The sequence below is a fragment of the Corapipo altera genome, unplaced genomic scaffold, assembly GCF_003945725.1.
Source record: "Corapipo altera isolate COAL_440 unplaced genomic scaffold, ASM394572v1 165, whole genome shotgun sequence".
Lineage (NCBI taxonomy): Eukaryota > Metazoa > Chordata > Aves > Passeriformes > Pipridae > Corapipo > Corapipo altera.
This window is the reverse complement of record NW_020884954.1, coordinates 1,763,104-1,775,075: the sequence shown is the minus strand read 5'-3', so window position 1 is coordinate 1,775,075 and position 11,972 is coordinate 1,763,104. Positions and strand designations below refer to the sequence as shown.

General features: G+C 54.6%; 1 protein-coding gene across 1 annotated transcript; it reads right to left on the bottom strand.

The window, feature by feature from the left end:
* Nucleotides 1-1,739: 1,739 nt before the first annotated feature.
* On the bottom strand, nt 1,740-11,346 carry KLHL35 (kelch like family member 35). The gene is made up of 7 exons (XM_027663650.1): nt 10,851-11,346; nt 7,816-8,706; nt 6,408-6,592; nt 5,717-5,835; nt 4,906-5,094; nt 4,074-4,262; nt 1,740-3,319 (listed from the first exon to the last, which is right to left on the bottom strand). The coding sequence occupies exons 2-7, from the start codon at nt 8,703-8,705 to the stop codon at nt 3,131-3,133; spliced, it is 1,761 nt and encodes a 586-aa protein (XP_027519451.1). The 5' UTR covers nt 8,706; nt 10,851-11,346; the 3' UTR covers nt 1,740-3,130.
* Between the last annotated feature and the right edge of the window lie 626 nt (nt 11,347-11,972).

Here is an 11,972-nt window from a genome sequence, read left to right as displayed (position 1 = left end):
TTTCTGAGGGGTGCAAGCGTTCATGGGATAGGATGGAAAAGGCCATTTTTGCCTTGTTTACTACAAGCAGTTCCACTTGCTTCCCCCAGCAGCCCTGTCTACCTGGTTATTTATAATTCTTCTGGGTTTTGTGTCATGGACAAATGTTATCAGGCCCTGAAGACCTTACTGCCTACACCACCCGTGTGGTTTGTTCACAAAAAGCTTTTTCTTCCCCCTGGCTCCCATCCATAACACAAACATGCCCAAAATAACCCCGCTGCTGAGACAGGCAGCAGGAAAACCCCAGGGATGGAGGAGGAAGGGATGGTTTGGGTACCATTGGAAGTGATTGACAGTCGGAGTGCGAAGAAAAAAGTAATTTATTTTGTTTCTCAAAGCTTAAACACATAAAGCTGAGCCTACTGCACATGCTTTGCAGGTGATCACTACTTCCTTCTACAGCTTTTGCCATGCAGAGCTCCCACAGCAAGTCTGGGTATTCCTGGGAACACAGCCAGGAGATGCTTCACACGTGGGCTGAGGAAAGTCCTCTTGGGATGTGAAGCACGTTGTGGTGCTGGGCAGTTCCGTGCTCTGTGTCCTTCTGCCACACCAAGGCAGAGCAAGAAACAGCCAGGGCAAATGGTTTTTCGGTTTCTCTTTCCATCATGCCAAAACACAAGTCAAATTTTCCCCATCCTTAGCAGAGTTTGAATGATCCAAACACCTCCCCTACACTGACTCGGCCGTGATTCCATGGAATAGTTAAAGATATTGTTCCCTGCAGACAAACAGCAGTGCCTTGAACTTTCTGCTTGCTCACAGTGAGGATTTAGGTACCCCAGACAAAGGCTGGGACACCTCAAGGACGGTGTTCCCAAAGCTCCTGTGATGCTCCATCAACGATACGTTTCTGGAATGCCATAGGCACAAATGAATTCCCTGAAGCAAAAAGCAGCTGGGAGTCAAGGTGAATATTTATTTCTAAATAAAAGCAAGTTGAATCCCTTCCCTACCCCTCCCCTGCACACCCACAGCCCCCACAAAACACAATTCCAGGGGTACAATAAATAGCAGGACCAGGAGCTAGGCAAACGTTTCAGTGTCTGTGCCACAACTTCCAGTGTGGTGTCCCACCTATGGCAACACACCACACGTGGCAAAGGCACATGGGAAAGCTGACAGGGACATCTTCCACCCTGTGGAGTGTGCTCACTCCTGCAGGAGTAAGGTGGGAAGTACAGCAAGACACTCCCGGGAGGGGGCATTAGGAAAATCAGGGAAGACTGTGGAGAGAGAAGTTAGAAATGCAACTGGAAAACTCCTCCTTTTTCCTTTCAAGGCTATTGCTATGTCCAAATATATTCCTGTGCTCAAGAGCAGGAGCACAAAGAACCACCAGCAGCCAGGCAAGATCACCTGTGTTCCCAGCCCCGTTCCACATTCCTCAGGCTTACCTTTGGCAGGAGGACCATCCCTTTTACGAGGGATTCCCCACAGTGCTCAACCTCCTCAGCAGATCAGACTTTGCTCAGTGCCTGCCCTGGGCAGGCTCATCCTCTTGGAATCTCCGTTCCCATTAAAGACCCAAATGTGGATGCAATTTGATTGCAAATGGTCTTTTACCAGCAAGAATTTCCTTTTCTCTCCTCATGGGAACAACCTATACCAGCGTGGAATCTCCTCTGAGGAAATCCTTGAGGAAATAGCCTCAAGTTGTGCCAGGGGAGGTTTAGATTAGATATTAGGGGGAAAAAAATGTCATGGGAAGGGTTTTGAAGCATTGTAAGGGGCTGCCCAGGGAGGTAGTGGAGTCACCATCCCTGGAAGCATTCAGAAAACATGTGGATGTGGCCCTTGAGGACTTGGTTTAGTGGTGAGCACGGGGAGAAGCAGGCAGAACCAGCAGGTTTGGGACAATCAAAGGGGAATAGCTGGCCCAGTGGCCACAGTCATTTCGTCTGCTTCGGGAAGAACTGGCGTGAGGAAAGGAAGGTGCAGAGAGCACAGCAGCCAGCCAGCAGCCTGCTGTGGAGGGGTGCACCCCACAGTGTCCAAGGCAGGGGAGTTTTTAAGAGCCCTCACTCTACATTTGGCAGCAATTCAGCCCCTAGTTGAACAACGTGAGCATTTACATGGAGCCACCAGAAATTACCAGTTCCAGGTACGGACTAAAGACACCAAGACCAAAAACTACGGTTATCCTACCAAACCAAACATGCTCAGGGGCATTTCCAGGCCTGAGGGCAGCTTGGAGCAATGCAGGCTGTGCCATCAAACATCCTCCAAATGAGCTGCACTCTCAGGCTCCCAGGGACCCCAGGCTGGTAAATATGGAGTTTATTTTAAGATTTGCTACATAGTCTAGAGCCAAAATGAGATGGTTCTGTGGCTACTATGCTTCAGGTCTTCATGCTTAATTCCTACACTTTAATATTCCCCCTCCTTCTCCTCTCTGGAGGAGGAGCTCTTGGCTGCAGGATTCACTTGTCCACTCAGTGAGAGAGACACAGCAATCCAACCACAAAACATGTATGAAAAGAGACAGCACTCTGTGCTTTGGGGGCACAGACCCTGACACAGCCTGTGCAGAGTCAGAGCTGAAACTATTTGGGATTTAGTGGAGTGATTTTCTTGGGATTATCAACTTTGAAGTCCCAATCCCAGCTCTCTGTTCATGGATGTTAAGGAGCATGTAGGTCCCCACTGGGGTTTGGCACGGGGTTCTGTAATAAATGCACAAATACCTGACAGCTTTTAGTCAAAGGATTGGATCCTGGAGCTGTAACTGTTACAGCAACACTTCTGGGCATCAGAGAGCAGCAAACACACGTCCTTTCAGGACAGCAAACCTCTCTCGCAAACGCAGCAGAAGGTTTTCATCTACAGCCAGGAAAACCTAAGCAAAGGTCAAATTCAGCAGCCCCAGGGGCTGCAGTGGCAAGGCCTGTGATACAGCTTCACACAGCCCAGGACCCTTCCATCCTCTCACCTGGACCAGCATCAAATCCTTCGGCACCGTCGCGGGGCCGGGAAAAACAAACCTGGGGCTGCTCGGGGGCCGGGGGAGCACCTCCTCTGCAGGGGCTGCTGTTGCCACGTGCTGGGCGGCTCCAGGGGAGGCTCTGGGCGCAGGGGAGCCCCGTGGTCACCTGTCCCTGCGCTGCAGGATGGTCACACAGCCGTGGTAGCTGGTGCAGCGCTGCAGCGGCGGCTGCGGCTCCACCAGCCCCGTTGCCGGGTCGAACGTGAACGCCTTGTCCGTGCCCTCCCCGGTCTCGTCCCGGCCACCCAGGATGTAGATCTTCCCTCCACACACCGTCAGGCCACAGCTCTCCTGGAAAGCACAAGGAAAGCTGAGAATCAGGCCTCCAGCTCCAGACAGCTGAGCAGGGCGTTGAGTCGCTGCAATGGCCCAACTCTGCCCTGCCTGGCAGGAAGGGTGACTGATGTCTGGCTCTGGAGGGGCTGCACTCTCACTATTTCTGTCAGAGTTTAGGCACTGGAAATGCCTCCAGCTGGTGATAGGGCTGTTGCTGTCTCTGGCAGTCCCTCAGGAACACCGAGGGCACAGGGAGCCAGGCCGTGCCTCCCCGGGAAAGCCACCTGTAAAGGTGCTTTCCTGGCATTTTAATTCAGATCACAAGCTGTGTCCCACCATTCCTCCTCCCTGTGCCACAACTCACACTGCAGCACGGCTGTGAGTGCCAAACTGTGATGGCAATAAAGCAGGATACACAACCACCAGCACAGAGCAGAGCAGTGTAACCCTCCCACTGAAACAGATGATGTGGAGAACGGTCCTCAACATCAATGCTTTCTCCCTGGAGATCCACTCCTGTGACATTAATAGGTGGTGTAGACCCAGCTCCCCAAGAAAAGTGGGGTTTGCTGTGGGAGAGATCCTGCAAACAGTGTGGACACTGACAGTAGGACATGTGTTTGATTTGCTCTGCACAGGCCACGTCCACGTGCTCAGAGCCAAACCCACAATGTGTTTGCCCTGCCTTCAACCCCAGCAAGGCACAGATGGCCACGATTCTAGAGAGAGAGAGGAGACCCAGAGCTTCTTTCCTAAAGCTCTTCCTTACCAGAGGCCCAGGGAGGGTGGCCGCTTCTCTCCAGCTGTCCTTCCTGGGATCATAGCTGAAGATCTTGCTGAGGAGCCCACCCACAACATAAATGGTGTTGTCCAAGCAGACAGCACTGATGCACCTCTGGTAAAACGGGGTGGGAGACAAGAGCGTCCACTTGTCATCCTCTGGATTGTAACACTGGACCTGGGAGGGGAGACACAGCTGTGGGAACATGAATTCCCCACATCCCCCTGCTTGGGGGAAGCTGCCCTTCACTGGAAATAAAAGTGCATGGGGACAGAAACACGGGTGGGAGCTCCAACCCCCGGAGGGGTGAGCAAAGCCACGAGGGGTTCCGGCATTCCCTCTTGCACTCCAGTGTCCCAGACAAATTACAAGCCCCAGGGTGGCTGTGCTTGACCCAGACAGCATTTGGAGATGGAGATAAGATGCACTGACAGCTCTTCCTGCAGCTCAGGAGACCAGCAGCATCGTGTCTGCCTTGCAGATGCACGGCCAGGCACGAGGAGCGTGTTGCTGCTGATCTGAAGTGAACACCCACGGTGTGGAAGGTTTGTTCCAGTGATGTCTCAGGGCTGACCAGGCTCTACAGAAAGCACATCTAATACACTGTCACCTCCTGACACCTTCCCTCTCTGGTCCCCAAGTCTCACTGGCTTCTGTTTCACTGCATGACTTCTCATCTTATTGTAACAGAGCTTCCATCAGTCTTCAAAAAAACCCAAAAAGGCACCCTTGTAACTCAGGGACAACCCCTTTTCCCTCCAGGTTCCCTGCCAAACCTTGTTTTTCAGGTCTCTGCCCATCCCTGATGGCCCAGCAATACCTTGTCAGTGTTGGAGGTGTCATCCACAGCCCCTCCCAGCACGTAGAGCCTGTTGAGGCAGGAGACCACGGCGGCCGAGCTCACAGCTTGGGGCAGCGGGGCCAGGCTGGACCAGCTGTTGGAGAAGGTGTCGTAGCACTCCACGCTGGAGAGGCGGTAAAAGCCATCGAAGCCCCCCACGGCGTAGATCTGCCACAGAAGGAGCACAGCAAGGGGATTAGGAACTCCTGGAGGCTACCCTCTCACGGGGTGTGTGAGGGGAGGGGAGGACTTGGCCAGAGTGACACAGAGCCACAGTAACAGCTCTGAAGGTCCCTCCCCACACAAACCATGCCATGAAACACCCCACGCTGCACAGCTTTCACCCAAAGACTTCCCACGGCTGCCTGCAGAAGTGTGGCACCATCCCACAGTGGATCTTACTGACACAACTTCATTTGGGGCTGTTTCTGAAACAGTGACATCTTGGCTATGGCCCAGTTGTGCTCCCATCAAAACCATCTCTAAATCAGTCACAGAATGCCAGAATGGCTTGGGTTGGAAGGGGTATTAAAGATCATCCAGTCCCACCCCCTGCCATGGGCAGGGACACTTTCCCCTAGCCCAGGTTGCTCCAAGCCCCGTCCAACCTGGCCTTGGACACTTCCAGGGATGGGGCAGCCACAGCTTCTTTGGCAACCTGTGCCAGGGCCTCCCCACCCTCATGATGATCCTGAATACAAACGCTGACAGTTCCTCATTGTCCAGGGCAGCAGGAGAAGTGGGGACAGTGCTCCACGTGGCTCCTTCCCAAATCCAGGCCGTTGCTCACCTTGCCCTGGAGCGTTGCCATCTTGTGCCTCCACCGGCCCTTCTGCAGACAGGCCACCTTGATCCAGACATTCAGCTGGGAGCTCAGCACCCAGACATCACTGCTGCTGATGTGTCCTCCTGGAAAACAGGGGGATGGAGGGCTGGTGCGATCCCAAGGACAGCCCCAGCACCTCCCTGCACCACAGCACTGCACAGCTTCCCCAAGCAATGGAGCAGCCATGGCCAGAATGTGGTTGTGGGGTTATGGCCATGTAAACCCAGCTTCCCAAGGGAGGTTCTGCCTGGAATTCAAGGCCCTGTTACACTGTTCCATCCCTCTCACAGAACTCATCTGACAGTCACTGTATTTCAGCTGAGGGACAGGCAGGGACTCGGATGTCTTAGGAAACCCCTTCTGACAGCACCCACCAAAACCAGCTCATTCCACAGCTGGACACTCTTGACAGATGCCCATCAGAAGGGAAAGGGCTTTTAACACTGCCATCCTGCCCCCTCAAAAGTGAAACTATTCCTTGGGACAGAAAAATCCATAGCACCCAAGGATAACCTTCACCAAGAAGTGATTTTGCTCCAAAGCTGGGACACACGCAAAGGATTCCTGGTGAACAGACCTAAGGAGTGCCTGTCCAAGCAGAGTTTGTGCTGTTCTTTGTCCCCAGGAAGGGACCACCTGGCCCAGGCCCTCTCACCTGAGATGTACACGTCGTTCTTCAGTGTGCAGGCAGCAAACTCTGACTTGGTGTACCCGGGCACGCTGGAGAGGGCTGTCCACTGCCTGCTCTTGGGGTGGTACAGGTCTGTGAAGGGCAGCTTCAGAAGGCCCTTCTTGTCACAGCCCCCAATGACCACGATGACCTCTGCCAGCTCCATGAACCTGCACCAGGAAGGGCAGGGGTGAGTCCCGGGCCAGGCCACTCCTTTCCAGCATCCCTCCTGTCCTATTTGGGACATCCCAGGGAAGGCAAAGCCCTCTGCTGCTTCTGCTACTGATCTGCTGGGCAAATCATTTCACCCCTGCACCATCAGATCAAAGGCACCGCCCAGCTCGGGTGGGAAAAGCTCCAGAGTGCATAGGGAAGGGAAGTGGGAATGACCTCTACAGATCCACAGTGACATTGGCTCCTGCCACTCCCCCTCCCCCTTCCAGCACAGTCAGACCCAATAATCCTCAGGAGTGTGCAAAGCCACTCCTGGCAGCCTGCCTGGGGCGAGCTTTCTGCCTGGAGAGAGAAGTGCTTCCAGGAAATCTCTCTCCCTTTCCAGCCCTAATAGCGAGCAGACGAGACAGACGGCAGGGGAAGGCAAGTCCTGCCAAGTAGGTGGTGGTGAGAAAAGAACCTCTCTGCGAGAAGGGAGGGGACAGGAAGGAGGAGGATGAAAGAGGATTCGAAAGGCTTGGTCCAATCCTCAGCTCCTCCATGCTTTGTGCAGGCTGAGACAATTCCCTACAGACCAAAGCTGCCTGGGCCAGCATCTCTTTACCTTCTGGTTGTTCATCAGTAAATCAATGGAAAGAAAAAACCATAATTTGGGCGTGCCTAGGTGAGTCCCAGGGCAGTAACTGCTTTTCCCCCCTGGATACTAATTCCTGACCCTGCAGCAATGCCTTTGAGTTAAGCACTGTGCTGATGGCCAGCAGGAATGAGATTGCTCCAAGCCTTCCTCTTAACAGTCTGCAGAAGGTGAGGGAGAGATCCAAAGAGGTGAAAGGAGACCAGTGGCAGAGCTGGAAAACAGGTCTCAACCCAGCGCTCTACCCTTTGGGGGAAGCAGATGGAAACAAAGAGCTAAAACACCCCTTCCTGCCCTTAGTCTGGACACTTCCCTGGATGGGATCATTGGACACTGCTGTGGTTAGAGCACAATGCAAACAAAAAGCATCACATGCATTAAATTCCACAGGAACCCTTTAAGGCAGGCAAACAATGCCAATGCTTCATTTCAGGAGCAAGGAGGCCAAAAGCGAGGCAATAGGTGGGGGAAAAAGTTAAAAAAAAGAAAGAAAAACAACCCAAGAACCACGAACTACAGGAATCATCAAGCTGTGAGATCCATCAGCTTGGTCCATGCTGGCCATGGAAGCTGGGGCTGTTTTACCTCCGGGGCCTGGAGCGCAGGGAGCTGACCTCGTTCCCCAGGATGTAGCACTTGCGGGCCTCGTGCAGGAGGGGAATGCACTCCTTGGAGTCCTGGATGAGCCCGTCCATCTCCACCTTCTCCAGGAAGTAGGTGGGGCTGAGCAGGGGCAGGCGCACGTGCTCCAGGAGCTCCCTCAGGGCCCCCTTCCTGGCGGGCACGTCGTGCCGCACCCAGCGCATCACCGCCTCGAACACCACCTCCTCCCTGGGCACCACCAGCTGCTCGTCAGACAGGTACCCCACCAGCTCCTTCACCCCCATCTCCAGGAACTCCTCGTGGCGCGACACCTCCACAAAACACTCCAGCAGGAACCTCCTGCTCTTCTCCGTCAGGGACGCGATGGAGAAGGAGTCGGCGAACTTCATGATGCCCAGGCAGTTGCACGGGTGCAGCTGGCCCTCCAGGAAGGTGATGCAGGCATCCCTGAGCTTGGAGATCTGCAGCAGGTCAGACAGCTCCAAGATGCCCTCGACGTTGTCCTCCTGGATGATGATGTTCCCCCCGTACATATAATCCAGGAGGAGGGACATGGTGGAGGCGGAGATCTTCTGGATGTTGATGATGTCCTGGTGGCCTTCCTTGAGGTCGCCACCGAACATGGCCCTGAAGTAGGTGCTGTTGGCTGACAGGGTGGCACGGTGGCAGGGGAATTCCTGCCCATCAATCAGCAGCACCACGTCGGTGAAGGTGCTGCTGTGCCGGTAGGAGTTGAGGGTCTGCAGGATTTGCTCGGCGTGGCAGGACCCACTGCACAGCTTCATGTGCAGCTTGGCCTTGCCTGGGTCCCGGGGCACGTTTTCCAGGCTGCTTGTCCTGAAACTGGATTCCTCCTTCATCACTCGGTGCATCCTGCTTGGGAAGCAGGGCCGGAGACGGGAGATCAGCACACTGTTCAAACAGGGACAGGAGATCAGCACACTGTTCAACCAGGGACAGGAGATCAGCACACTGTTCAACCAGGGACTGGAGATCAGCACACTGTTCAACCAGGGAAACAGGGACAGGAGATCAGCACACTGTTCAAACAGGGAAGCAGGGACAGGAGATCAGCACACTGTTCAACCAGGGACAGGAGATCAGCACACTGTTCAAACAGGGACAGGAGATTAGCACACTGTTCAAACAGGGAAGCAGGAACAGGACATGGGAGATCAGCACACTGTTCAGACAGGGAAACAGGGACAGGAGATCAGCACACTGTTCAAACAGGGACAGGAGATCAGCACACTGTTCAAACATCTACCTGCAATACTCAACATCATGGTTGTGCACCTTCCTCAGTGCCACGAGGAGGTACAGAATCCAGCCAAAATCTAGTCAGACCCTGCCCCCCCACCCCCACACAACTCCTCTTCAGTAACAACACTTCCTCCAAACCACAGTACAGCCAAGGGCACTGGGATATTCCCAATCCAGCCCCATCCTTGTAGTCAAACTGCTGCTTTTAGGAGAAGTTCCTTCTAAGGCTGCTGCCTTGCCCAACCTGTGCAGTGCTGCCACCTCAAGACCCTTTCCTTTCTCCCTGGTGTCTCCCAGCTCTCAGTAACTGATTTCCTCATCCTCTCAGGTGCCCCACAGTCCAGCCCAGCCGAGAGCAATGCAGTATTTTGACTTTGACCCATCCTGTTTCCCCACACTGCAGGTAAAAATGCAGAGGTAAGGCTGCGGTTCTGAGATTTGCCAAAGGTAGCTACGACATGACCTGCCCAAAACCTGGGCAGATGCTACATTTGACGTCCCTTTCTGCTTATGTGGTCTCCAGATGATTTTTAATATCTCCTAAACGACTTCATGAAGTGATTGCAATGAAGCACAGCAGACTACTCTCACTCAAGCTCCAAGAGTTCACAGCTCACACTGATGGCACAAGCAGCAGGACCCAGCCCTGAGCCAGAGTGGAGCTCCTGCTCACAGCTTCTGCCACAGCCAGGCACGTTTTACATTGCTTTTCTGAGGCTCTTTGACAGCAAAGAGCCCATCTGGGAGGGGCTCAGGCTCTGCTCTTAGTCCCTCCTCACAGTCAGGCTCTGGCAAGAGCACAAGTCCCCACTGGGGTGACAAGTTACCAGAAAATCAGTGGCTTTGTGAAGTCCACACACTCCCTGCAGGAGGGCAGGGAGCACATCCTCTGAGGGGGATCACCTTGAATTTATTTTGAGTTAAACCCCCGTTTTAGCCCTAGTCCTTCATCTGTTCCTACACCTGCATCTCCTGGGCAGCCACATGTGCCCGTGGACCACAAAGTACTCAGGATCCCTCCTCCAGAGGACACCTCCTGGCTGCCCCTGCAGCGGGGGTGTGGGACAACCAACCCCAGCCCTGAGGATCTTCACCCCACCAGCCCGATAAAGCATCCCTGTATATCCCTTGTGCCTTGAAACCCCACCCTGGCAGCGGGAAAACACCTTTGCCAGTGCCCCCAGGGAGCTGCAGAGACCTGAAGAGCAGCGAAGCAGCACGACGAGCCCTACCTGAACACCTCAGAACCCTCCCGGGACTGGGTGAAGGCTCCAAACACCCTGACGGGTGCTCGGAGCTGCAATTAGTCAGTTCAGAGGGATTTGGGGAAGTCCCACCAAGGGCAGCTCCCCGGAGGTGCCTTTGCAGAGAGCTCGGCACACTCTGTGTCCTGCTGACACACGCGGTCCCGGCCGAGCAGGGAAAATCGATGGATATCCCCACGCTTCTCCCTGACCCACACGCATTTCCCAGCCATCAGGGGCATGCATGGGGAAGGGACAGCTCAGGCTGAGCTCCTTAGAGAGAGACACACCGCTCTCCCCTCGCAGTTAATCCAAATGCCCTTCCCCAGCCCACATCCTCGCTGTCTACCCACGAGACAAATGCTGCCAACTCCAAAGAGGAGTGTGTTTGCCCCACTGCCCTCCCCGGGGTCCCCCTCTGCATCCAGTTCCCACGCAGCAGCAAATACTTCTTTCGGGAGTTTTTTAGCAAGCCAGAAAAAAGTCCCACGTTAAAAAGCCCAACGTCACCTGACACAAGTTCTGCTCTCCAGGTGGGACCCAGCGCAGACTCAATTCCCTCCCGGAGATCTCCCATCCACGCTGGAGCCCTGCAGGGAGACGGGTCCCCTCGGCAAAGCTCAGCCCTCCCGCAGAAACGCGGGGGGAAGCACAAAAGCATCCCCTTTATCCTCCCTGGCGGGGAGGTGGGGGGAGAAATCCGCTTTTGTTCCTCCTGAATGACATGCCAGGGAGCTGCTACAGGGCATGAGCCGCGCAGCTGTCAGCGACAGCCAGGGAGGAGCCGGCACGCAGGGAAAAGCCAGCCCAGCTCGGGGAAAATACGGCACCCAGGGCAGCTTAGGAGGGCCGAGCCATCTGGAGAGCAAAGCGAGGTCCAGGTGGAACGATTCATTTCATGGAGATTCCGCCTTGCTGGAAACGCCACTAAAGCCGATAAATAAAACGCGGCTGAAAGGAAGAGCAGAGAGACTGGAGGAGAAGGGACCGGGTCAGGGAGGAGCTGCATCCCCCTCATTAACGGGTGATAATTAGGTAATTATGGCCCCGAGGATGGCGAGGACAGAAGGGGAGCTTTGCCCCGTGTGGCTTTCGCACCCTCCCCTCTAACTCGATCCCAGTTGGGTGGATTTTTAAATGCTCCGTGGCAGGGATCAAAGCAGCCCTGGGGAAGCTCCACAGAGTTCCCCCTTGTGCCGAGGATTGTCACACCCCTAAGGTGGCACAGCCCAGCCTTTCCTCCCCTGCTCAGCATCGCTTTGAACAACCTGTATTATTCTACACTGGACAAAAGAGAAATATTAATAAACCCACGTGTCATCCCTGTGAAGCTGCCTTTCCGTGTTTCCTGGCCGGGTCCTTCCCGCCCCTCTCCCATCACTGGGATGCAGGGCACAAGCTGGCATCCCGCTTGCTCCCAGCATTTGCATACGAATCCCTGGCAACCTGGAAGGGACTGTGGTTTCCCAGCCAGCACAGAGGGCTCTGAGGGTTGTGGGATTTGCTCCCAGGATCTCCCATCCCGATGGAGTTGGCCCTACCAGGCTGCACTGCCCGGGGCTGAATGGAGCACGGGGATGACAGCTGGAGATGACCAGGAGCAGGTCACTGGGACAAAGGGAAAAGCCCTCT

Excerpts from the sequence above, each read along its gene's own strand:
- KLHL35 (XM_027663650.1), bottom strand. The coding sequence starts at position 8,705 with ATGCACCGAGTGATGAAGGAGGAATCCAGTTTCAGGACAAGCAGCCTG. Across the intron at positions 6,593-7,815 it reads CTGCGCTCCAGGCCCCGGAG|GTTCATGGAGCTGGCAGAGG; the intron begins GTAAAACAGCCC and ends TTCCTGGTGCAG. Across the intron at positions 4,263-4,905 it reads ACACCTCCAACACTGACAAG|GTCCAGTGTTACAATCCAGA; the intron begins GTATTGCTGGGC and ends CTCCCCTCCCAG.